This window comes from Sprattus sprattus (genome assembly GCF_963457725.1).
Source record: "Sprattus sprattus genome assembly, chromosome: 2".
Taxonomy (NCBI): Eukaryota; Metazoa; Chordata; class Actinopteri; order Clupeiformes; family Clupeidae; genus Sprattus; species Sprattus sprattus.
In genome coordinates, this window is record NC_137921.1 from 56,676,160 (window position 1) to 56,703,477 (window position 27,318).

The following is a 27,318-nucleotide window of genomic DNA, read 5'->3' on the forward strand; positions in this document are numbered from 1 at the left end:
GGGATAGTTTAGTCTTTTTGTTTTTGAATGCATTTACAAAACACTCCAAAAACCTGTTTTTGCTTTGTGCTTGTGTAGCATTGTGTGTAGATAAATGAGAAACAAATGTATTGAATCCATTTTAAAATGAGTCTAAAAATTTGAAAGGGTTCGAAAACCTTCCGTATACGCTGTAAAGTAAGCACTTTCTGTGAGGAAAATGACTGCACAAATAAGACATAACAAGGATCTCTCTGTGATAATAATCTGTTACCAGGTAGAGTTCTGAGAAACTAAGAGCATTGTGGAAATACAAAATAATTTGTTGAGCCAATATAATGGAACAGTAGATGCCGTCTGGTCTAAATTCTTCTGATTTCCATGCAACTGAAGCTGACAGAAATATCCTATACTGGCCTCTGGGAGCTACTGAGTGGAGCTAACGGTCAAATTAATCGGTAGTTAGTTGAAGGTTTGCAGAGCAACATGCCTTTAGGCGTAAATGACATGACAGACCACACTGAGGCCCAATGTGAAATCTCACACACAGAACATCTATGGGGTCATCTGGACAAAAGCAACAAACTCTGAACAAACAGTGGCAAATGGCATTTACTTTGAGAAGAGACCATCCTTTGGGGTGTGTTTTCCATATCTTAACTTTAGCATTGAAGCAAAAGCTACAAATCTGCCGCACTGATCATAAGGAGAAGGCTATTAGCATGGGGAGGCTCCAGGGTCCCCAGTCTCTTCACCTGCTCTGTTTCAGGCACAATGCGATGAGAGGACCACCTAATTCACAGTGGCCTGCAGAGCCCCAGCCTCAATTTAATTACACATTGATGAGCATTCAACTTGAAATGTCACTATGGAATGTACTCTGTGAAGGAATAACAAGGAAAAGTAACAAAATAAATCCATACAAGCAAATCAAACTCACAAGAACATAACATATACCATTCCCTGCAAAACACTCATTCTTTTATGGTCCTGGGCATCCATGGTGTACTGAACAGAAATATCAATAACAGTAAAAAAAAAAAAAAAAAAAAAGAAACAAACAAAAGTGCAGGTAATTACTTATCTAAGGTAAAGTGGTTTTTGACTATTAGCAAGAGATGAAAAATAAAATAATGATATGGTTTTAAAGAACAATGTGTGGAACAAAAAGAGTACAATGAAAATCCCATTCTTTGGGAGCTCAAACAGCAAGTGATTCACCACTATTAAAAAGTTTTACCAACACACAATGTACAAAACTAGTCCTTATAACCATGTTCACTCAAGCTATGGTGTATGCACTCTATTTAGCATGTCCCCCCCTCCCAGTCCCCGCCCCTAAACAATCCTGACCCCAGTTGATTTTCTGTGTCAGACTTCTGTGGGTTTGTGAGCCAATTAGAACAGTATTTCTTCAAAACAAATCCAATGGGAATGAAAATTATTATTTTTTAATTATGACTTAATCAGCAGAACAGCCACCAAGCAGATAAATTGTCATGCGCATCGTGCTAAAAATATCCAGGTTCCCTTTTGTCTGCCAGTTCTTGGTATAGACAGCACTTGTGTGATGAAGCTGCATCTGCCAGAAAGAATATGACTTCCCCTCGTAAGTTCCGCTGGCAGATTTTGAATATCGCTGCCCTAGGAGGGCTTAAACAGCATTGGTGCTTTGTGTACATATCTAGATATGTAAATAGGTTCTATACAATAAATCTGTTCCCCAAAAATAAATTGATGAAAAGTATCCAAGACATTGCCATGAATGTCTCCATTGTGCATATTCCTGAAGAGCTCTTTCCCTTTTTCCCACCTTTATTGTCCTTATTCCATATCTTACAACGCCCCTTTTCAGTTTCCTGTAGGGTTACACGTGCCTGAATTGGGTAAGCAGCATCTCCTCTCTTCTCTTGAGAGTGTAATCTAGAGTGCGATGCCTTCAGGAAAACAATGTTTTCTTTCATTTCCACAGGGCCTCCCACACTTCCTTTTGTCCTCTTCCTTGGATTGCTGAATTGTAATCCGAGGATAGCATCTCTCGCCAGAAAAGGAGTCTGGCATAGTCACAATACTGGGTACTTAAAAAAAAAAAAATTATGAATATCTTTATTTGTTTTCCATTTTTTAACTGAAATATTTTACGACATTTCTCTTTAAAGTTTCTCTCCTTTTAATATAAAATGGTACTCTCTGCCCCAGAAAAATCCCTATAATTCCTATGAGTCATATTCACAGGAGTGGAAATATTCCACAGCGCACTTTCTTCACTCGGTGTGTTGGCTCTCGTGTGTGTGTGTGTGTGTGTGTGTGAGTGTGTGTGTGTGTGTGTGTGTGTGTGTGTGTTAAGCTTGCTGTGTCCCACAGGCTATACCCTGGTTGTGGAGTGTGAGTGTGGATGGGGATGAGGCAGTGTGTTGTTCTGTCCGCTTGAGAAGGTATTGAAGGAGTGAAGGGCAGTCAGCCCCGGCATGGTGTTAGGGATCATGGTGATGGTGTTTGGGGTCATGAGCGGTATGTCGTCGGGTGACCGTCGCATGGCTAGGGTGTAGTCGGGCGGGCAGGCAGTTCTCAGAACCACCTCGTGCGGGTGCATGGCGTCGCACTCGTGATCCAAGTCTGTGTGCTTCATCTGCAGCGACATGATCTCCTCCTCCTGCGTGTGCGCCAGGTCGTTGGCTGTGTTGCGCTGCGGGCTGCAGCGCCGGTGCACGTCGTGCCGCCGCTTGTCCTTCTTGTAGTAGAGCGCGGCGAACGCCAGGATGTTGAGGAAGAGCAGCGATGCTCCTACCGCTATGGTGACGCTCAGCTCCGTGGAGTAGTCACGCGCGTCCACCTGGAAGGGCTGGCTGTCCTGGCTTTCGGTGGGGAATGGCGTGGGGCTCGGCCGCTTGGTGTTGACGGGGATCTTCTTTGGCAATCGCGGAGTGACCTCCGGCGGCGGGACCTTGGTGGTCGTGGAGATAATCTGTGTGACCTCGTTCAGACTGTGCAGGTGGGGAACCAGTTCCAGCCACAGGTTGACCTTGTTGGCGCGGTAGTGCTCCTTGACACGGGGCTTCAGGCCAATGTGGAGGTACAGCTGGTCCTTCTGGTTGTACCGTGACCAGGCCACTTCCTCAAAGCGGTTGGGTTTGGTGTGGATGAACTTGGTGTCTTGGGGAACGGGCTGGTTGGGGTCTCTGAAAAGTTAACACAATGTTTTCTTGTATGAGCTTACAGCTGCGATATTATATGCAAAAAAGCTTACTTGATTTTATTTATTTATGGCATATGGAAAGAATCTGAACACATTCTAAATGGCCTTCACCATCAAAATGAGAGAATAAATCTCCAATGTACTCTGTATGAACTCAGTTGACATATGTGTATGCATGTCATTACTGTCCAAGATTATCCCAATGGGCATATATACTATAGTAGAAAGAAACAATTGTCCTCCATCATTTCTAGAAAATAATATAATTACTGGAAAGAACACATGCCTCGAGGCATAGTAGTAAAAATCTTAATATTCTGTCAGTTAATATTACAGGTTGCTGACAACTCACACTGCTTAATTAACTTGTCTCTGAGTGAAGAGATGTCATGTTTGAACCTTATACAAATTGATTGCCTGTCATGGTCTAAAATCATAATACTTCCCATCAGACGTTTTAACGGAACGTCACTCATCATCACCAGCAGACTTGTGACACAGGTGAAAGTTAATATGGACCGTGGAATAAGTGGACTTTTAACACCTTACCAAACATAATGGTGCAATTAAAGCAACACTATGCAAAAATATACCACTTTTTGAGAAACTCCTTTTGGTATCATCTTTAAATACATTTTGATGGAATATGGTCAGGTTAAGGACAGATAAACACATCCATGATTCTCACCAGCCATCCAGGCTTGGTGTGGAACATGTAAGAAAAGGGTTCATAGAATGATATCGGCAACAATATGGCCAAAAGACACTAGTTTGCATGTTAGCCAGCATTTATCAGAGCCAACTAGTGTTTGCAAGGTTTATGTATACTTTTCAGTTAGGTAGCTTTCTAGTTTTAGGCTAATTCTCCATAACGCTTCTTTAACATGGAAGCTCAAGACATCTTAATGTTAAATTAATAGGCAGGATATTAGCTTGTGAACACAAACTACCTGAAAGCCATATAAAGACAGTATCAATTTCCACAGAATGGTTCAGGCAGGTTAAGCACCCAGGGACACAAATTATTTCTTTGAGTGGGTGTAGGTATTATTCTAGGTGTAGGGCATTACATGCCTGACAGAACTGAGCCAAATTGGAACCTTTAGCGAATTAGCCTCCCACTTCCATCACAGCCAGCAACAGGTGATGCAATAGTGAATTTGCTTTTATGCTGTGATATTACATACAGTGATCCTTTTAATCTGCTCAAATGAATTTCAAATCCATGCCCGACCAGCTTCCTGGCAACAGGTAGATAATAAATGAATAGTCTGATGGCTTAAACAGGTAGCACACTCACCCGGTCTTGGCAAAGTTTGTCCAATATGTCATTACCACAGCGCTTAGCATTACATCATTCTTGGAGAAGTTGCACGGGAAGAGCTCAGTTGGCCCGATCATGGGCAGCCCGAATACATACGGGATCTCATCGCCATGGGCCGCGTCTGCCCAGGGGGGCACCTGCTCGGTCTGGCAGTGATGGTAGAAGGCGTAGAAGTAAGTCGGAGACCCAAAACTGGAGTGGAGGTCTGCCGTGGCCACAGCCGGGGCCACCCACTGGTGGTCGGTGAACAATGCTAGTAAGGTCTTTCTCCGCGTTTCCGGGTTGTGTCTGTCTGCCCAGTCCGTGTACATGAACTTAATCGTCTCTCGCAGGATGTCCTTACCATCCGGATAGCCATAGAGATCATCGACGAAACTAGAAACAGCATAGTCAAAGTCGTTTGCTTGCACGCCATTCTCATTGTCCACGATGAGCTCTACAAACTTCAGACCTTCTCCTTGGTTGACTCCCAGCATGATGTCGTAGTTGAGGAACTCCCCCTGCTCCATGAGGATCTGAGGATCATCTGGAATGACATCCCCGTCGATAACGGGTCCAAATGCTATGTGGTACCGAGCAGGCTGAATGTCCTGGTCCACTAGCTCTTTGTAGTGCTTCCTCTGCAAGCACTCTACCAGGTCCACAGTGTCCTTCAGGTTGCAGCCCACCTTCTTGGCCAGCATTCGGGCATATTTAGCAGGCTGGAAGCTTACGGCCCAGCTGGACAGTGCTGAACCACTCTGTGCTATAGCTCTCTGAAAAAGTCCTGTAGAGAAGACATTTAAATGGGAGAGTTGGTGCCTCTTTTTTAATCAAAATGAACACACCTGCTGTGGTTGGAATCAAAATGACAGTCAAGACGTTTTAGACCTAAACGATTACAGTGAGAGAGGGGAATATCTTTTGTTTTTCTCAGTCAGAAAGAAACTCCCTTAGGAGTCTTTTTGAGCACTGAAACTATCATCAGTAATTTAGGCAATGTCACTCTGATTTCTTTTTCTTTGTTGTGCAGCTCTGAGGATTGCTGAAAACAGCTGTCTGCTTCCATTTTAGGATTAAATAACCTCAGACGACAGTCAATCATGTACAATACTACATGACAAACCCGTTTTCGTTCAAAAGAAAATTACTTGTTGGATTGTTTCAGAATGCATAGACACAAAATGATTGCCAAAAACTGAGGCTTTCATTAACAATCTTGTTTTAGCACATCCTACATTTTTTAAGAACATAGGGTACGGAAGACAGATTACTGTTACTATCAGATCGTTTAAAATACCACTCCCTCAGAGTGTGGGGTAGAATAGATTCCAATCAATAGATAATGTGTGCCATATCTTTGTTGTTGTTGATTTTCCTCTCACTCAGGTGCTCTTCATGTGACAAACACAGATACAGTGTTCCACTGAGGTAAAGCACACACCATGCAAAGACATGCAGACAACCATGAAGATGAAGAGAGAGGTAGGGTGAACTAATCTGTGTTACCATGGCAACCTATGGGATGTTAGGCAATGAAGCCACTATATGACATACATCCATTTTATGTATGCAGAAATCTGCTTCAGTCTGTGACAGCAAGACCCTTTCATCACATAGCTGGATAGTTTCATGAGATAATTTGCATTAGGAGGTCAGCTATCAAATACAAAATGGAATTTGAAAAAATATCAAATTAAATGCATGGGTCCAAACTAAATCAAAAGATGTGCAGAAACTTCACTGTAGCAGTTGGGACGTAACTAATTTGATTTAATATTAAACAGGCATGTTTGCCCTTTTCTTGACTTATTCTACATTTATTCTGTTCCAGTTTGCACAATATGCTAGACACAGCAGCATGCATACATCCACCACTAACAAGACTCTTGCATATGCAAACTTCAATTGCATAGCAAGGTCAGAATATGTTAAACTATTTTCTGTCCAGTCCAGGCTAGCCCAGCTGTTTATGGATTTACTTTGAGGATCGTGGCAGCCTAATAACAAAGAAGGTTCACAATAGGTATGATCCACATCAAATTTTCATGACGATGACAGATTTTGATTTCTTGATTTTGATTACACATCTCTATACACATCTGTATAATTCGTACTGGATACAGATTCGACAGAAACAGATTTCAATCAAATCAAATACATTTGATAAAAGGACAAATATAAACATCCCACAGGACATTCAATGTGTGAGTCTGGTAAGCCCTATGCAAAAATGTTCTAAGGTAAATCTAAACTGAATGGGTTGGGCAAAATGCAAAACAGCTAATTATGCATGCAAGCAGGTCAAAAACACACAAAAACACATTATGCAAGGAGTCTGTTCCTGACATTTAAGAAAGCGTAATACTGTGCACCAAGCATCTATCTGTAACACAACTGGCATGCAGACACCCAAATTTTGTGAAAAGTTGCAACCTCTGCATTATACCTTTGGTTGAATTGCTCCAACGGTTACCTTCAGAATAATGGGATAGAGTCAGGAGGTTGACGCATGAAGCGCCAGCTCCTGATCCAAAAACAGTAATGCGTAAAGGGTCACCCCCAAAAAAAGCAATGTTTTCACTGATCCAGCGCAGGGACTGGATCTGATCCAAAAGGCCATAATTCCCCTTTGCAGCTTGATCTCCTGTGCTCAAAAACCCTGAAACACATAAAAAGAGGAAAAGAGTGAATATTTAAATATGTTACATCTATCTCATGAAGGTTAAAGGAAATCACTCTCAGTAAAGCCATGTCATCTCTAAAACCATGGCAAACTTAAAGATTGAAACTTTACAGACGATTGTGGACGAAAATGTTAAGTTTAATTAAAACTCATTAAAATAACTTTCAACTCCAACAGCAAAACATTTACTCTCTATTTAGTATTGCGTTAAAAAAATATTCATCCATCTTTTCCACACCTTGTAAATAAATGGCAAGTACAGTTATACAATGAAGCTCATACTGTTGCTAATATACAGTACACATGTAAATCGCATATCATACTTGAGAACATTACTCACAGATTATATTTCACACCCTGATAGTGTACAGCTGCCATATCCACAAACTATAGTTCCTTATATTTTCACTCAGAATAGGATATACTACCAACCTTTTAGTCTATTATTGCTAGAAATGTAATCATTCAATATCACCTTTCTTGGAACAAAAAATATTATTTAACATATTTCTTCTCAATCTCTCACTTTCTGCAGTGATCATTATGTCTAAATGGTAAAGTAACATATTTTATACATAGCACAAACATGTATGTTTCATATTAGTACATTTTTTAAAAGAATATTTGTTAATCTACAATTGCATTTGTTTCATTGGGCAAAAAGTCACTACACATTTCTATACACCATATGAGAAGTTGCTATTTCAGTCGGTTTTCCAAACCGCCCTTATTGTTTCAGGGAAGTGTTATATTAAAATCTCTAAAGAAACTGATAAATAAATCTCTACAGACTGCATTACTGACTTTGGATCTCATGTAACTGACCAACAGTTTTAGCAGTTCATTATTAGTGGCGATGATACTTTTTATGTCCTGGAGAGTCGAGGTAACCAGCATTTAATAGTTGTTTATGCCAAAGCACTCACAATTGGTATGACCTCCCTTGACAAAACAAATAGAGCCTAATGACATCATTAACAGAGGTTGAAGCCTCATTTGCAATGGCCTGCTGGTAACAGTACACTAGGGGGGAGTCATTTCTTGGGAAGAAAAAAATCTCACTGGTGAGATATCTTTTAAAGAAATAGTTATGTTGCAATTATTCAACTCAGTTTACCACTAAATGGGTCTCAAATGCAAAAGACAACAAGGGCAAGTCTGGGGTTTGTTGATACCTTTTTGAGCTTCCATTGGTTGACAGAATTACTTTATAATAAATTCCTAAAGGAGGAATATTCTGTTTTAGGAGATTAAAAAGCCAACCAACATGGGGCTCATCCGCCACAGCTCGGCTTAATTATAAGTCATCACTGCAGTTTCATCCTACGGCTTTTCAAACTCAGTGTAGCCCAATTAGCAAGACAACACATCAATTTCCCCCCATAGACATCACAGGGAAATCACTGATTTAGTCAAATGAATGCTCAGTCTCTTGATGGTCATCCTTTCATATGACTGGCCAATGCTAAACTATTGCTTCTTGGACATAAACGTGTGTCTCAGCAGGGTGCTTTGGCACTTCGGACATCCAGGCACAGGTTAACTATACTATGTTGTGTAAATAACAATTGAAAAGCACTTAATTATATCAAGCCAAAACAAAAAAGTTCAAACCAGCGACATCTTGTCACACAACATACTAATTGTTCCGTACACACAGTGAGAGAGAGAGAGGACAGGCATCAGCTTTTCATCCGCACAAAAGCTTGCCCTGGCACCTTTTTAATTGAGTTCTCTATTTAAATTGAATTCATTTATTTTGGTTTCTACATCAAAGGCAGATCCCTGAGAAGCAACAGCAATCTACAAGCACGGGTTTAATTGATTCCATTGAGCTGAACGGAGCCAGGATGGAGTGGACATCAAAAAGAGGCCAGGCACAGAGCTAAATAATGATTAACAATCAGATGCCAGTCTGCCCAGCACCCATGCCCGTGGCTGAGTGCAGGAGAGAGCAGATTGATCTGAACAGGTGGGCATCAACACACTATCTGCACTCATTGTGAAAAATGCAATCCCCTCAAGAGGGAAGGAAAAATGGATTCCCTTTAACCAGCCACAGATAAATGCAGTCTGCTGAGAGAAGTGTACGTATGCCGTACGCCTGCTGTGTTTGTCAGGTCAATTCATAGTTCTTCCAGTGCTACCAAATCCCTCTCCAAGGTGAACAAGAACAAAAGCAACAAGCTTATCTAGTTGCTATGGTAATGCTGATAGGTCATATGGCTGTGATACGAAGTACAGGTGGCCCAGGTTCCTGGCTCATTCCTCTGTGAATAAGGACCAGCTGTAGACTGAACTGCAAAGCTAACACACAGAGCTTTAACAGAATATATATTATTCTAATTTTTTTCTTTAATGACAGACATAAGCTCTATATATAAATTATGTGAACCAGTATTGTATAAAAGCACTATCCCTTATATCCCTTGGTATGTAAACAACCAAGTAAGGGGGTATAAAAGCATTATAATGCAGTCTCTCTTCACGCAGTCTTCTCTGTTTCACACTTGTCTCACAAACAATGCTTCTGTGAATTAATTTATCGTCAATAGTATTTGATCAATAAGGTCAGTACTGGGCTACGAACCATGGTCACCTTAAGCACCCAAACATCTTGCATCACATCACAACAACCATCTTCTTCACGTATTACAGGTTAATTCACATGTCCCCAAGTAGTCTGTGCGCCTTATTTGTGACCACTGACTTGCTTTTTCAGCCCCAAAGAACTCTTTTAAAGCATCTTTGAGTGACAGTCCACACAAACCTTAATCCAATAGAAGCGTTGTGGTTGATTTAGCTACAAAGCCTCTAACACCTATTTCCACTGGTCTTGTGTGTCCTTCCCAAACCTTGTTTCCTTGCTTCTGCTACCAGTTCAGTATACTTTCTTCCTTTCAAAGGCTTCCTCTATTGCATTTTCAAAAGGAATCGTTTACTCAATAAAGTTAACAATGCACCTACACTCAGGATACAACACCATGTCTGGTCTCATAGAAGTTACAACAGGGATCATGGATCTGTTTTGAATTGCGAGTACATAGGGGGGGTTTGGGTGGTGTACATTCATACACACATATTAAGTAAAAGAAGGCTGTCGCAACTGTCAAAGATCCAATAGTCTGTTCGAGGTTAGGCAAAAGAGTCAGGCAATAAAACCAGTCAAGTCCTTGAAATTGACCTATTGTAATGTTTGGCACCCTATCACTACACCAAAAGAAACACGTGGCAGTTCTCTATTTGTTAGTCCCACTGGACATCACACAAAGGAAAAACAAAACTGTTTACTATTTACTGTGATCAGACAGGGGCAGATTCATTTTTCACCAGCGTTGCGCTCAGGCATAATTTAGATCTCCAGACCTTGCTACTGTGAAGGGACTCATCTGTTCCCAAGTTAGGCTTCCTCCCAGGTCTATTACTTCTTGAAAAGAAGGACGTGAAAGGGGAGGGGAAATGGAAATAAAAAAGGAAATAAAAAGAAGACAAGGGAAAAGGGAAGCTACTCAACCAGGACCAGTGATGCCTATCAACAAAGGCAGAAGCTGATAAATGTTCAGATTGCAGGCATGTGAACAAGGACCGCCCCTTGTGGTGGTTGTTGGTACTGGATCAATTCATGTTCTCTTCCTCTACTGTATGTTCTTATTTTCTAATTGGTGATATGTGGTTAAAAAAAATCATGCAACAGCTCCTCTGATTCCCGGTGTGTTAAACTTGACAGTCCTTCTCCGATTTAATGCTCTGGAACACATCAATCTTAAAAACTGCAGCCCAAGGCCAAATACATTCAATTATGCATTTCTATTCCCCCTCATTCCATCTGCTTTTTATTTCACCACACAGAACATTAAAGCAGCAAACAACAAAAAAACACTTGTATGTAAGCAGACAATTTACACAAGTGAAATGGCGCTAAATATTAGATACACACACATATACTAAAGGTGGCATGCAAAAGTTTGCTCTCCAATGGTCACATTTTCTGTTACAGTGAATAGTTAAGTGAGTTAAAGATGATTTCCAAAAGATTTCCAAAAGGCAAAAGTTAAAGATCACACATTTTTTTTAAGGGCCTGAAGCAAAAGTTTGGGCACCCTTTATGGTCAGTATTAAGTAACACACACCCCCCTTTGGCAAGTGTCACAGCTTGTAAATGCTTTTTGCAGCAAGTTTATAATCTCATAATATTTGTTCGGGGGATTTTTGCCCATTCTTCCTTGCAAGAGATTCTTTGGTCAGATTGCGTGCACTGCCCTTTTTTAAGGTCTATCCACAGATTTTTGACTATGTTTAGGGTCGGGGACTATTAGGCGAAACCATCATCTTGCGCCCCTTGAGGTAGTCCACTGTGGATTTTGAGGTGTGATTGGGATCATTATCCTGTTGTAAAAACAATCCTCTTTTCATCTTCAGCTTTTAGACAGATGGTGTGATGTTTGCTTACAGAGTTGGATGCTATTTTATATAATCCATTTTGCCCTCTACCAGTGAAATGTTCCCTGTCCAACTGGCTGCAACACAACCCCAAGGCATGATCAATGCACCCTGTGTTTAACAGTTGGAGAACTGTTCTTTTCATGCTATCATTTCATTCTTGTAATGCTGAAACCTTTTTTTCTCCGAGCATTGTGACCAAAAAGGCCCTATTTATACCTGTTATTCAAATATGTTTTTAGGTGATCAGATTACAATTGGATAGTGCTTGATCAAATGAAAGGTCACACACCCAAAACACATTGAGGATTGGCAACTTGAAAACAAGAGTTAATGCAATTGCATGGTCAGTCCACATACAACAACTACGTGGGCGGAAATACATAATCGTGTACTTCTTCCCCTACTATGAAAAGCAGGCAAACACAATAATGCAGCATCACAGACAGCTACCATATTCCGCTATTTTATTTTTGCATGTTTTTTTGGACCTATGCAAACGAGAGGAGGATGTGACATGAGCCAGACACAGGAATTGTACACTGGAGGAACATATTAATACCAGGTGTAAATATAATCAGGTTAAAATCATATCTACCTATAATCTGGATACCAGACACATCTTAATGCCAGGTGTAAATAGCCTATAACTTCATCAGTCCAAATTCCTTCCAGCTTGTTTGGATGTTCCTTTGCACACTTCTGACACTGAATGTTGCAGAGGATGCAGAAAAAGATTTTCTTCTCATGACTCTTCCCTGAGAGTCATATGTATTTGTGCAGGGGCCGCTGTACATAGAACAGTGCACCACCACTCCCGAGCCTGCTAAATCTTCCTGAAGATCTGCAGTCAAATGGGGGTTTTGATTTGCCTTTCAATCAATCCAAAAGTATTCTTGGTGTTCCAGGCCTGAACTTGACCTCCACCTTGACCTACCATTCCTGTTAACTGCCATTTCTTAATTACATTATGCTATATTCTTATAGCCTCCTGCTTTGTTGGCATGGATTATTGTAATTTCCAGAATGCTAGGCAGCTGCTCAGAGGAACCTATGACTGCTCATTGATGGGACAATGTTTAAGGAGTCACATTATTTACAAGGAATTGAAATTTGCATCACCTGGTATTTCCTTATGATGATTGAGAAAAGGCCATAGCCCTAACAAGCTAATGAAGGTTTCACACCTTGATTAAAGCTCAAATATCTTGGGGTGCCCAAACGTTTGACTTTATGCCTTTTGGAGATCAATTAATCTTAGATTCACTTAACTATTCGCAGTAACAGAAATTTTGACCAAGGGAGCCCAAACTTGCATGCCACTGTACATGAATAGAAACCAAGAATTCCATCTTTACCCAGAGGCAATGCTACAGGGTAAAGTACAAATGGTAAAAGTAAAATGGAGATTTCAATAACGCAGGGAATTGCAGCATTGCACCTAAAGCTATAGTTGCGTGTATACTTAGCATGTATGATCTGTGTCAGATTTTCTATTTCAGCACAGGGAAAGGGAAATGAACAGAAAGCTCACTGCTTGCTGAAAATATGAATGGGTTCTCCAATGACAAGTAATAAGAATCCACAGACGTGGTGATGTTTGGTTAAATCAGTAAGGGCTTAATTGTGTTCTGTCCCAGCTGAGCTACACAGGGAGACTAATGAAAACTAATGCAAACACTTGCTCTGCACTTATTCCACTTGAATGGCTTTGTTAAATGGATGCCCTGTGTCTTGGGGAAATGTAGGGGGCGGCGTGGATGCCATGTGTCTTGGGGAAATGTAGGGGGCGAGGTGGCACAGCTGAATGTAAAGGGTGCTGGGGTATTCAATCCTTTGGCTGTACAACATGCCAACATACTTTTAATGTGTGATAGTAATGTGTGAACACAGTTGACATATAACCTGTGTCTTTATATATATAAATAGTGAGAACCAGTCTGTTTGAAATCTCTTCCTGCAGTACAGTCAAATACTGTTATGGACTTCAGTAGATGGTGAGAATAAAGAAATCAGTGACTTCTCTGACAATTTGACTTCTTGTAGAGTATTGAAGAATTTGACTTGTACAATGGTGTCAAAAGATCAAACAGCAGCGGATGTTCATTACAATACTATTTCCTTAGGGTTCATCTGGCTCTCAAGTCAAGAGACAAGTCAAGCCTCATTCTGAACCTCATGTTTATGAATAATAAATGATGATAATGATAAACAGACATAAAAATGAAATATCCTGGATGTTCACTACCATCTGTGTACCTGCAAGTATTTACTATCCATTTTGTGTCATTAAAGGAATGTATCTTGTTTTTTTTTTTTTTTAAATTTCGTTGTTTTTACAAACGGCAAATACATTATTTAAGCCGGCCACAATTGTATGTTAAATTCAAATCCAGTTATGCGGCGATTTAATGTGTCCTGCTTTGAATGAAGCAGGACGGCTTTTCACAGACTTTATCCTTGCAACTCAACAACATGCATCTCCTTTCACACCTCTTTTTAATTCCCTAACCTCCCTTAAAAAAAACCTTGGCGTGACTTTGTCAGGGCTTATTTTTAGCATTTTTATATACATCTTAATATGCAGTGTGATGTAGCTGCTTTGGTTAGTAGAAAATAAGTACAGCACATTGAAATTCATGTTTCTGCAAATCCAAATATAAACCTAAAACAGCAATTGGAATAGGAACTATTCCTAGAACTTTGCCAGTAATGCAAAAGTTATACATTTAATTTCCCATGAAACACTAATTTCAACAAAACAAACACTTTCCTTATATTGCAATTACTAGACTGTTAAATGCAAATGCTTTTGGGATCAAAATAATCTTACCATGGTACTACCATATTATGTAAGCATTCATATCTTTTCAATAATGATGTTTAGTCAGTCTATTTTAAGGATCATGATTATAACCATAACCATTTTAAGATGATAGAATAATCTAGTTAATAACTTTACAGTAAACATACAAAAGATAAAGGTAAAACCTTATATTTTAATAATAATAATCCTAATCACAATGATGATGAACATACTGTTATCCATATTATGTCATGCCAGCCTGTACTTTCAAACTATTGCACCTTTTTTGACAAAAACCTTTTTTTAGATGCGCTGCAACATTTCAGCATCTCTTCGAAAAACTGAGATCCCACTTCCTTTGAAATATGTCTCTGTGGTTCCGCGGTTTTGTGACTTCTAAACCTGATCTGAATTGTTAACCAGCTCTGCTTCCATAGAAAAGAACAACATTTGCACACAGATAACAGGTCTCGGCAGAATTACACACGCATGCTGCAAGAATGGAGAGAGGGAAGAAAAAGGAAGAGAGAGACCAAGTGGTAAAAAGTGAGAAGGAGGGAGGAGCAAAACCCTGTATCAATAGGCCAATTCTAAAGAGAGCCAGATACTATTCATATATTCTCACACTACAGCAGGCTGAAATGTATTTTTGTATTTTTTGCAAATAACGGCAAGTCCTCCACATCATCACGAGAGGTCGATTGGGTGGCACAGAGACAATGGCCTGGAAATAAACATGGACCATCTGAGGACAACACACACGCTCTATTACAGCCCTGGTGCTGATAATGATCCCAGCTTGTCTGGGGAGACGGGGGACGCTCGGGCCTCCGCCCTCTGAAAAAAAGATCTACAAATGACTTGAGAAACCTGGAAGGGTCCTGCGGGCAAGGTCTCCCTAATGAGCCCAGACGACGGAGAGGAAATGATGTTGAGACGAAGTCATCGTCGCCGGCTCCCCTCCAGTCATAAACACATGGGCTTTGAAAATGTCATTTCAATTCTCTAGCAACAGCCACCATGGCTGGACGGATCGGTGTGAGCCATGGGTGGTCAGGTGGTAAGAGATTTCTCCTAAATGGTGTTTAAAAAAATTCCCCCAGATTTACTGAGAGCTGCTTGTTCCAGTTTACACATACAGTGGGTGTCCCTCATTATACAAACAGATGAGGCCTCTGATTAAAGCCAACCAAGTGATTCCATCTAGATATGTTATTGAACGGTGTCTCGTTTCAGCTCGGATTTGATTTGAACCATAAACATAGTGGCATGTTTAGAGAGTGAGATATAGGGACCAGTCTAGATGGACTTATATGGAAAGGACCTTCCTTCAGAACTCTGACTCCAACTTCATGTTTAAAAATGGAACCTTGATACGGATCTTCTGTGAACAAATACTTATATTAACCTTACTTCATTTTCATGATACAGACAATAACATGAAATATGTTTCTGCTTTCAAGTCAATGACTTACCCCAACTGTCTTTGCCACTGTTTTCCTAATAACATGGGCCAAGACCACAGCCAATGTGATGACATAACAGTGATTCTAGAAGGAGATAGTACTTTCTTTCTAACTAACTCTTCAAAGTTTAGTTTGAAACATGACAGCAGTCAGATGAAACAGAAATTCACCTTTGTCGGTTTCTTCATAAAAAAAACTTAGCAGGAGCCACTTTAGATCTAGTTCGCAAAGGGAGGTTTATCTTTAAAGTCTTATCAAAAAAAAGATAACATCACCTACAGTACAGTACCACAAAAAGAATTGAAATAATCAACAAAGTGGACTTTTTTGTTTATAGATTCAAGTTTAGCAAAGCCTCACACCTTATCAGTACTTTGAGTGTCAGGGGGTTGGCAGCTACCTTTGGTAAAAATAATGAGAGAAAACAAGAAATGAGACGTCAGAGGGATATGTGTGTGTGTTTCTGTGGGAGAGATGGGCAAAGTAACTATCAAATAACACCTGAAGAGGCCAGAGTGGTTAACCATGTTTGACAGCTGAGATGTCTGCAGCCCTTGCCTGGGTCGAGCTTGCATGGTTGAGGACCCGTTGCACAGCAGAACTCAAGCTGCTGAGGCATTGCCAGATACGAGTTAGTGCATCCTCCGACACCCAGACAGATGAAATGTCACTGCTCCACCCATACCACTGCACATACAGGGGTTAGACATATCTATCGATCCGGCTCCTGTCCACACCCCTTGGGGGACTGGTAATTATATGCACTATTCCACACGGACTGACCTTGAGGTTTTTACGCTGACTTTTCACAGACTTTGGTGAGCAGACTTTTGAGACAAGCTTTTGAGAGTTCTGCGGCTAGCTAGAACCCATACACATACACACACACAGGAAAGTTCCTTTTTTGCCTTAGATGTGAATAGAGGATATTTGAGATGTATGCTGTCTTGGCATTTCCATCTCAACTGCATACAGACTCTCTCATTCTGTTTCTTTCCAGTTGGGCTGCAAAAACAGAAACAGCTGCCCTTTGCCACATAGAATAACAGAAACAGCTGCCCTTGGCCACATTCAATGGCTTACATTTACTTTGCTGAATATTTTCTTCACTGGTACCACAGACATCCCGTGCAGTTCACATCATTGGAGAAATATAGGGAGTAATTGTGCAGCCAACCACATTAAAGTTGTTGAATTCAGTGAAAATGGGTAAACCATACTTCCATTTTGAAAAGAGTATGAATAAAATCAAATATGCACTGAAAACCTTCACTGGCACATTTACACTTTTCAGAAATTCAACTACTGTTTCCGTAGTCTGCCATCTTCAGTGCTGCTGGTTTGTCAGACACTTTACAAAATAGATGATAAGATCCTAGTTTTCTACACAGAACATATTGACAAGAAAACTGTGAAACTATGAGCCTGATAAGCCTGATGTTACATCACAATTCAGGTTAACCTCAGTTGTGATTTGCAAAACACATTGTATTTCCTTGGTATCTTGAAGGTGCAACAACAAAGAGGAAAAAAACCTAATTTGCCTTGCAAACTTGTTCGAGTGACAAGAAGCCCTTACAGAGAGCTCTCTAATGCTCCAAAATGCTCTAAAACTTTGACATTTTTGTCACGAAACAGAATTGTTAATGGAACAGTATGTTGCAATTTGGTATTCACTGCGAACACTAACTGTGTGTCAACCACATAGACCAATGTTTGCACTTGTCTGAACTGTATACATCAGTTGTATCATTACAGTTTTTCACTATTGTTAAAAAGTATAAAGCGAAAATTCGGCACAATCTGCACAACCTTCACGTCATGTATCAATCGCTCGGCCCAAGTGGGAAATACTTAAGATTCCCTTATCTACATTAGAGTCCGATTTTCCTTGTGAACACACTGATGTCAATTACACATCACGTTGTTGTCAAAACAGTGTACACAAAGTTCTGTTGTTGCACACAATTTTCAAGTAAAATCTCAAAGCATCAACCTGGAAACCACAAATAGTCAAATCTCTAAACTTTCAGGTCTTTTGACCAATTTGCAGTGAGGACTGCACCATAAAAGTGTCTTGAGCCTCTGTTTTGTTGGATAAACTATTGAAAACTTTGAAAAGATCCACAACCAGAGAAGGAGGGGGGTAAGAGTGAGAGGAGGAAGAAGAGGAGGACAAGGAGTAGGAGTAGGAGGTTGAAGAGTAGGAGGACAGAGAGAAGGAAGAGGAGGACAGGGAGGAGGAACAGAATGAGGACAAGGTGAAGAAGGAGGAGGATCAGGAGAAAGAAGAAGGAGAATGGTCATCTCTAATGAGATTTGGGCCGCTGTGGTAGACCATGTTTTCATGGTTTTTCATTAGAACCTTCAGGATGGAGAACAAGTACGAAATCTGTTTGCCTTGTGTACTGTAATACTGCATATCAATATAATATACGTAGTGTGCTCACAGTATTTGTATTTTGCAGGACTGAAAGAGAACCACACTGTGGAGGAAGAAAACACACTTTCAATATTTTTGGAAAGCAAAGTAGCATTTTCCAGGAGATATAAAGGGTTTTGCATTTTCAGTTAGTTGCTTTGGAATTTGTGTTTAGAGTTTTGAGAACGAGGCATGCTTTCAAAAAATGTGTGTAAGCAATTGAGAAAAACTATAAGCATTTTGTATACAATTTTATGTCAATACAATCTGGAGGAACAGGAGACTAAAATTGTAAATATGGTTTGTGAGAACAACGGTATTGCTGTTTTATGTTTGACTATGAAAAATGTAGGCCTACACTGATACATTTTACAAAAGGAGAAAGGGCTCAATGAGTCATTGTCATTCATATGGTGTGTTTCGATGATTGTGTTTTCAATTTTGCACTTCTGTGTGCTGTAAATGCTTGGTAGTGTGCAGCTAATGCTTAGTTGTGTGTACTAAATGAATGTATGTGTGTGTGTTTTGAAAATATGGCTGTGTGTACCAAATGAAAACACGAGTTCCATTTTGTGAACAGTTAAGAGATTTGATAGCAAAGAGTCATCTTGCAAAGGGAGTGTCAGGTTTAGCATTTTGTGTGTGAGGTTTTCAATTTTCTGTGTGCAGTTTTGAGAAAGACGTTACTGTTTTGAAAAACGGGTTTTAGCAACAGTGAAAAACTGTAACAACGTTAACTGCTGTTTACAGAATGTAGCCTACTCATGTTTTCATCAAATTCAGTAGACTAATTTGTGAGTAATGTGTGCTTATATACTGTATCTAACCAACAGAACAATACTGTACAGTCATCAGGAGAATAACATGACTCTCTACATTGCCTTCACACAAAGGGAGTACTGAAATACTCAGGCAAAATATAATAATTCTCTCTCATTCTCATTGTTTCTAACACACTAGATGTATGTATCATGTTGATGTATGTATATAATCATTCCAGACTCCTTCTATTTTAATGGAGTTAGTTCTACAAAAATTGTGATGGATTGTACACTATAAAAATGTATGTGCGTAAGTCTGGCGAATTGGAGAATCTGGTAGAAGCTTATACAAATTTAAACAGAGTGAGGCCTGTTTTGGGACTGGCTGTCAAACTTGTCATGATAAGTGAAAAGCACAAACAGCTTTCACTGTGCCGAGTATATATGGCTTGTCTTATAAGCCTAGAGAACACAATATTGGCTTTCTTGCAAAATAATTTACACACAGTTCCAGTAAAAACAAACCAAAAATACGAAGAATGCATCATAGAAACAGTGTAATTCTAAAAAAAATTGATCTGGGCAGTTTCTCCATGCTGTTTAGAGTGGAGGGGTGTGTGAGCAGAGGGAGCAGTTATGAGTTTTCATATAGTTTCAAGAGCAATGAACCATTCCCTTTCACCACACAACTGCAGAGATTGTGTTGTTTTTGCCGGTAAAATATACAAATGTTTGCCTACAGCCACAATGGAATTCAGGCAGGAGAAATAACATTCCAATACATTCTGTGGGTCATATTTTAGATGTGGGAATGCTAAAAGTACAGGCAGAAATATATGATCACTATATGCCAAGGAGATGTTTTGACAACATAAAAACATACTTCTCTTTGAGAGTAAACCTCTATGTAAGAAGTAGCCTTCATGTATCTCACCACAGACATGAGAAGCCTTGGACCACCACCCTGGTCTCTTTTTAATCTCTCAAACCTATATATCTCTGCTTCCAAACGGACACTTTAACCTGACTAAAGGGCAGAGATTGAATGTGTAACCTTCATCCGCACAGAATCAATTAAAGCAAAAGTAACATCCTAACAGATGCCCCATAATGTTATCCTAGTGTGTCTAATGTTGGCGAAGTAAAGCCAAGGACTATGGAGAGGCATCTATATCCAACATGCTGGCGGCTCGAGGCTTTGCGACAGCTGATATTGCTGTGGTGGGTCATCCGGGGGCCATTAGGATGACTGTTAGATCCACCTCATGGTTTTCATTGAGCGTGACAACATCTTTGTTGGTAGGAGGACACTGACGGGTCTAGGCGGGCTGCAACCCAATCCCCAGTCGTGTGGCTGCAGGCCTGATGTTTCTCAATGACATGCTGGCTTCCAGTGTTCACAGGGGACCCCGAGCCAAACCACAGCTTCAGAGAGCTGCCTGCGACGTACTCATTGAAGTGAGACCCCACTCACACCATTTACATCCACAGAGGCAGTGAAATACATAGGGGGATTAGATTCACATTTCATATTGTGCAAACAACTGGTCATAAGAGCCATGGTGCTATCTATTGTTCTAGGCTGGGACATGAATTCAGGATGATCTCTGTGTTTCAACTTCTCAAATGAATTTGCATGGAGGCTGTAAAACAACTGGGCAACACAGAGAGACACAGCCTGAAGGCTCCCTGTCTGGTTGCGGTCGCGGCTCACAGACCGCTTTCCCTGGCAGAGGATGCTTTGCATGCCATGACAGTGTTGCAGCCAAAGCACCCAGGCAACCACAACATTCCATCCCCTGCAGATCTATGTGCCTTCAGATTTTTTTGCCACACAAGACACGGGCTAGCAATAACTCGCCCAAGTAAAAAAGAAACTTGGGTAAACTAATTCCTCACCCAAGTACTGAAGGGAACATTTTGACATTTTCTGGGCTAGGCCAGTAGCTGTACCAACAGGTTTTTGTCACCTTGGCAGCAAAAAATGGCAAAAAATGGCCGGCGACAGATGAACAGTGGTAAGATGCTAGACCTGCTCCAATTAGCACCCCATAAAAAGAGACATCCAATGTTTACAGTACATGTTACTTTGGTGGTTATTTTAGGAGAGACTCAACACTGTTGTGAACTGACTCACATGTGCTCATTAGTACTCTCCAGGCTGGGTCTCTACATTTGGAAGGGGTGGGAATGAAAAAAATGTGGGTGCAAGCACACTTTGGGCCATCGTTGATAATTCCGGTTTCTGGGAATGTGCATTTGCATTCATGGAAAATGGGCCCGGGAGCACCTCATCTTTCACGTGTTCCCCCATCGGACACGGTGGTTTGCGATTAGCATGTGTGCAGGAAAACATCAAGAGAACATTCTAATTGCATTACTCACTGGATGATTATATGAAAATCACATTTTCTTTCTCCAAGGGGCTTTAGAAGAAAAAGGGGCACACAACTGTCTAATAACATCAAGAAATCATCTACTGCCTAAGTTCACTGCTCAGAATCCCACATAATACACTTTTTATGCTTGAACACAAACGGAAGACTTGATATTTGCAAACAAAGAAGGAAGAAGCAGAGGCTTGAAAAAGAGGCCATGGATAGTGCTGGCTTGGTGTAACAATAGCAGAGGAAGCACTGCCACACATCTCTCAGACTTCCTGGCACTCCACCCGAATCCTGGAAACACTACCTTGGTGTCGATCCAAAACCTTTGGACACAATCTCACACGGTGCAATTTACTTGTTTATTGCACTTTCTGGAAAAAAAAGCCACAAATCTCACTCACCCAATCTTTCTCTCTCCTTTCATACTTCTTTCACTTTTGTTTCTCCCTTTCTTTATCTCTCTCTCTCTCTTTCCCTCCCTCCCTCCCTCTCTCTCTCTATTCCTCATTGTTTCTTTTGCTAACAGCATGAGTCAGCAGTCTGCAGGCACACAGTGGTAATTTAGTGCTCTCTTATTATCCTTGTTCCTGCTTAGGCCACCTCCATTCAACATCTCAGAGAGGTGCCTGTGCTTGGATGTAGGACTGCTGGTACAATGCTAAAGACCTGCAGCACCTTGCTGATCCTACATTTAAATAAGGACATACAAAGGGGTTACAGGCAGTAATTAACACCAAAAACCTTTCCGGTATGAATTGTTGTTAATACATATAAAATAATATTCATGACCAACAAAGTCCCATTCATTAATAACTACAAAGAAGATTTGATAATAGCTACATTTATATGGAGCTAAAACAGAAATAACAAAATCAACGAAAAACGAACTGGGATTTTTCTCTTCTTCTTTTCACAATCACCATGAATCCAGCAACGCTCACGCCTTCCCATCAAAAAACCTCTCAGTACGTTGACACAGAAAAGTACTGACATTGAAAAAAAGGCTGACATGAAGAAACAAAGAAAGGATTGACATAAGAATAAACAAAAAAACATCAAATTTTTTGTTGTATTTCAATGCCAATGCCACGTATCTGTTTTAGCCCGATACATGTAGACTAATTGTTGTCCCCAGAGGGTTCCATTTGTGTTCTAATGATATGTGTCATATTGATAAGATCATCCTCTGGGTAACATGTCTACAAAAGTCATGCACAAGAACTATTCGGAGACAGCGCAGTCTGTTTCTGATCATACTGAAAGCATGCCAAAGCCTTGAGCTCCAGGGAACAATGTAGCAGTAGAGGCCTGGTTGACAATACCAAGGAAGTCACAATTGCCTTGTTTTGTTTATGTCACATGACTCAGCAGTCACCAAAAAATATCCCCGGCACGGCACCACTCAAAGGAGCGAACCATGTAGGGAGAGTGTGTAGTAACATACTGCACTAATCTTTATTTCTCAATAGTGTCTAATGCTACACCAGATCTCTGGTAATTACATGTGGTGACAATCTCCTGCTCACACTTCTGTGTCATTACCAGTTGTGTGCATGTATGTCAGTCCCTTCGTCTGCTCGTGAGACAGGCTTCAAGTCTGATGCTGCGATGCTGCTGTATTCCAATTAAAGCTCGGCACCAGCTCCTCTGCCGTCTGCCTGTGTGTATGTGTGTGTGTGTGTGTGTGTGTGTGTGTGTGTGTGTGTGTATGGGAAAAAGAGAAGTCTGACACATGAGAAATCTAATCACTGCACAGACATCTGGAGGGAGCAGAGCGGTCCACTGCACCTGGGGGATGACAACTCTGACTGACAGAACCAGCGCGACTTTCCCCTAACACACGCATGCACACAAATTCACAAACACACACACACACACACACACACACACACACACACACACACACACACACACACACACACACACACACAGATATGCAAACTCATACATTCAAACATGAAAACATAAGTATGTGCAAGCAAAAACACTCTCACACACACAAAGACAAACTACAGAGGAAAACTCTCCACCACGGAGCCCACCTATTTCAGCTTGCACAGCAAGACAAAAGTCATGTACAACATTCACACCTATTCATGTCATTATTGACAACACACACACACACACACACACACACACACACATACTATTTTCAACAGCAACAAATTCACAGCTGACTGAGTTCTCCTATCAAAACAACCCCAGTGCTTGCTCTCTCTCTCTCTCTCTCTCTCCCACCCACTCTCTCTCTCCCACACACAGAGGACATATTCACTTTAAAAACAACTTATTTTTGTGCTGTATTCCATTGACTACTTTATGCTACCAATTCTGAACGTTTCCTGGAGTATCTGCATACGCATTTCTCTGGCTGCTGATCAATATGACTTCAATGACCTCCATTGTCTTTACAGAAGCATGAAGGCTGTTCAACTTTTTCAGGCTTTTACATTTTTTTCTATAACTATAATCTCCTGCCAAGTCGCAACACACTTGGTTTGACCCTTTGTCTCGGCTGGAGCAAGTCTTTTCTTAGTGTTTTACCCATTTTTTAATGTTTCACATTGTCTTTTCTTCAAAGGAATACTCAAGGCACAAGGCATAGTGACTTGCCAAATGACACAAACAGTTTGTGAGACACAGGCTCTAAATCCACTCTGGGACGACAACAAAAAAGGCTGCAGCACGAAGGCCCTGCAATGTGGCAGGGTGACTAAAACAATTACAGTGTATTCTCATTCTGCTCGCATTACCCTGCTGGTTCACTGTACCATTGGAGAGTTGTAAGTGTGCTTGTGGATTCCTAAAGGTACTCAGCACATGCTTACAAATAGCCTTCATGAATAACAATCCATTGCACTGTGTGTGCTGAGCCTCAACCAAATACACAATCTAATGTCTTTAAAACTAACGCTTTCAAGCTATGTTTTTCTGGGAATAACCTCTGGTCATTTAAAAATCACAATGCGTGCAAAAAATAAGCAAACCACTTGGCAGTACTTGTGAGCTGAAAAGAAAAACCATAACCTTGGTATTGTCTTTGTGTGCGCACGTCTGCAGGAAATGCCCTCTCAATGTACACATTAGCTCAATGGTTGGGCTAACCTCAACGAACACCATGACACACACCAACACAAAAAAAAATGAATTCCCTCAGGCATTCCGGACATACCCTTAAAATCCGCCAGACACACAATTTAAAACAGATTGCCACACTTTCCTGCTTGGGTGATGGGATTTGTGTGTGGTTCATCACAGTCTTACATTGAATGCTAATAAACAAAGCAAAGGTATAAAGCAGTTTGACAAACCATAGTGCTGACTCAATGGAGTGCCACCATTAGGCCTGATTGACTCTCAAACTTTCATTATGAGTAGGCTGGTGGAGGCTTCACACAGGGATGTATTCACTCTCCATATTCATTATGTGTGAGAGAGGAGAGAGGGCGAGAGGTAGAGAGAGAGAGAGAGAGAGAGTGAGAGAGATAGAGGGGGGATATTTAGAGAGATCAAGATGGACTGACACAGTGAAAGAGCAAAAGGCAGAAAGGCACTTATACATAGAGGCAGAGCTACCTACTGAGTTCCACCAACAGCAGCTGAACTTGAGCAAACTCTGGCGTCGTGAAGTGCACCTCTGACAGCGCTGATCACTTCTAGATGTCCTACACAATGGTGACATCACTTCATAATTACCACAATTATCCCGAGCTCAAATCAGCGGCGGGCTGAGGCCCTTACTTCGTGGCGGAGTGGCCATTACTCAGCTCTCACGCGTCTAACAAGGTCAACAGGCTCCGAAAGCTGCATGACGACTCTTCAGCACCGACTCTCTGTCGGTCTGTGGGCTCTGCCGGATCTCCACAAGACAATATGGATGGATTTCAACTCTCAGAGCTAGCATGAGAAAATGACAGCTGCTCTGGGTTTGGCACAGAGGTCTGGTGAGCCCTCGAGAGTTCCAGTTCACTGGCATGGGGGTGCCTTAGGGTGAGAAGGTCAGATCAGGATTGCAGTCCTTGGCACCATGTTAGCACCTGAATCTTAAAAGGAGACATTGGACGCTTTATGTGTATAAAAAGTCAACAGCCTCTCAGGGATTCCTGCTCTTATGCTTTTATTATGTAATGACCTCTTGCACACTTACTATGAGTAGCTCACAGCCTTTAAAATAAAAGGCCAATGACGTTTATATAGAAAATTAGAACAACGGAGCAGAAGATAACGGAACACTACAGGGTGCGTTTGGCAGCAATTAGAAAATAAAGACCCACATTTCCCCTCATGGTAGTCAGTGACCCAAAGGTCCAGAGCGTACTCTCTATGAAGTGAATTAAGCTGGACGATCAAACAGCCACGTGCAAAGCGGGCCAATTTCAGAGGAAGCCCCACTGAGACACGACGGTATATGAATCAACTGAATCAAAACAGCTGAAGCCTAGTGGGGGAAAAAACCCTGGAAAAAATGTGTTAATAAAACATCACTCGCTTTTGCTATGACTTGCTTGCTTACTCGCTTGCTCATACACCCTCACGCCCTGTGCTGTACAAGACTTCACCAGGACAGGTAATCCTGAGGGAGCCCATCACACACTAGGGACTTGAACAGGAAGCAGCTCATATCGCTCATGATCTGATGAAGCTATTGTTTAATGATTTATTCATCAATCAGCTGGGAATTTTGATTCATGTCTAGGTATATTTACCATGCAAAGCCCTCCTGTGCATGGACAAAAAGCGTGAACTTGGTATGGTAGTGATACATGAATACACTACCATAATATATGGCTGTTGGTTTTGTTCTGAGCAGAAACTATGAATTTGCAAAGCATTTCAGACCATGCACATATGGATCTTCACATATGATTTCATTCAAATGATCCTGCCATAAAAAAGTAACAAATTAGGGGATGATCTCTGGCAGCTTGTGCCGGTCTACAGGGGTTCCACCCCTGAAAGGTTAATTGGATGGACTGTAGTGGTAGATGTGTCGAGAGAGGGATAATTTCAAATTGATATGGCATTCTTTTCAGTTTCAAAGGTAGTAGTGTGTCTCTGTGTGTGTGTATGTGCGCGCACGCGTGTGTGTCTCAGCCTGAATGAGCAATAGAAAGAGAGTGTGTGTGAGAGAGAAGGTGAGAGACGAAGAAGTAGGGAGAGTGGTGGAAGGAGGGTGACAAACTGAATCATTATTTCCCAAGAAGACTCAAGACTTCAAGTCAAGAGGAAGAACTGTAGAAGGAGGTCGGGAAGTTAAGAAAGTGGTAGAGAAAGAGGCTGTAGGGAGGGAGGTAGAACTGACTATGAGGATTGAGTAAAGTGCATCCATGTAAGAAAATGGCTGATTCGTCATCAGAGAGAGAGACAGCGAGAACAGAAGAGAGATAGAAAATGATATCACTTATTGGAAAAATGCCACTAAATTCCAAAACAAATGACAAACTTGCCTGATTTTTAACAGAGAATACAAAATGGCAAAATAATTCTCTACTATAAAAGACCCTAACGTGAGGAAGACACTTACTAAGTACAGACTCAGTGACTATGCCCTGGCTATTGGCAAAGGTTGCTACAAACAAACAAACACGGTTGCCAAAGGAAGAAACCAAATTCCTTTTGCCCAAAAGAGCTAGAAACAGAAGAGCATTTGCTATGCAGTGTGATAGCAATACAACAATTTGTTCCATTTTCTTCCCTAGATTTGAAATTAATATTCTGTATTTATTAACATTTGTGAAACACTGTCATGCTAATCAAGCTTGTTTGGATTTGAGAGAAAGAGGGAGGGAAAGGGCAGAGAGGAGGAGGAGGTGAAGAAAACCAAATGGAGCCTAGAGGAAGTGGCAGTCAGCAGCTGCTATGGGAACAGCCT

General features: G+C 41.0%; 1 protein-coding gene across 5 annotated transcripts in view; it reads right to left on the reverse strand.

The window, feature by feature from the left end:
- Positions 1-2,344: 2,344 nt before the first annotated feature.
- nlgn1 (neuroligin 1) overlaps positions 2,345-27,318 on the reverse strand; it is a gene marked incomplete at its 3' end in the record, with an annotated part of 144,462 nt that continues 119,488 nt past the window's right edge. For 4 of the 5 annotated variants that reach the window (XM_080831888.1, XM_080831887.1, XM_080831886.1 and 1 more), the window contains 3 exons: positions 6,955-7,140; positions 4,476-5,265; positions 2,345-3,158 (listed from right to left, as the gene is read on the reverse strand). In XM_080831888.1, coding sequence (XP_080688014.1) covers positions 2,345-3,158; positions 4,476-5,265; positions 6,955-7,140 — 1,790 coding nt within the window. Of the gene's footprint in view, positions 3,159-4,475; positions 5,266-6,927; positions 7,141-27,318 lie in introns of all 5 variants that reach the window. The other variant, XM_080831884.1, reaches the window with a different exon arrangement.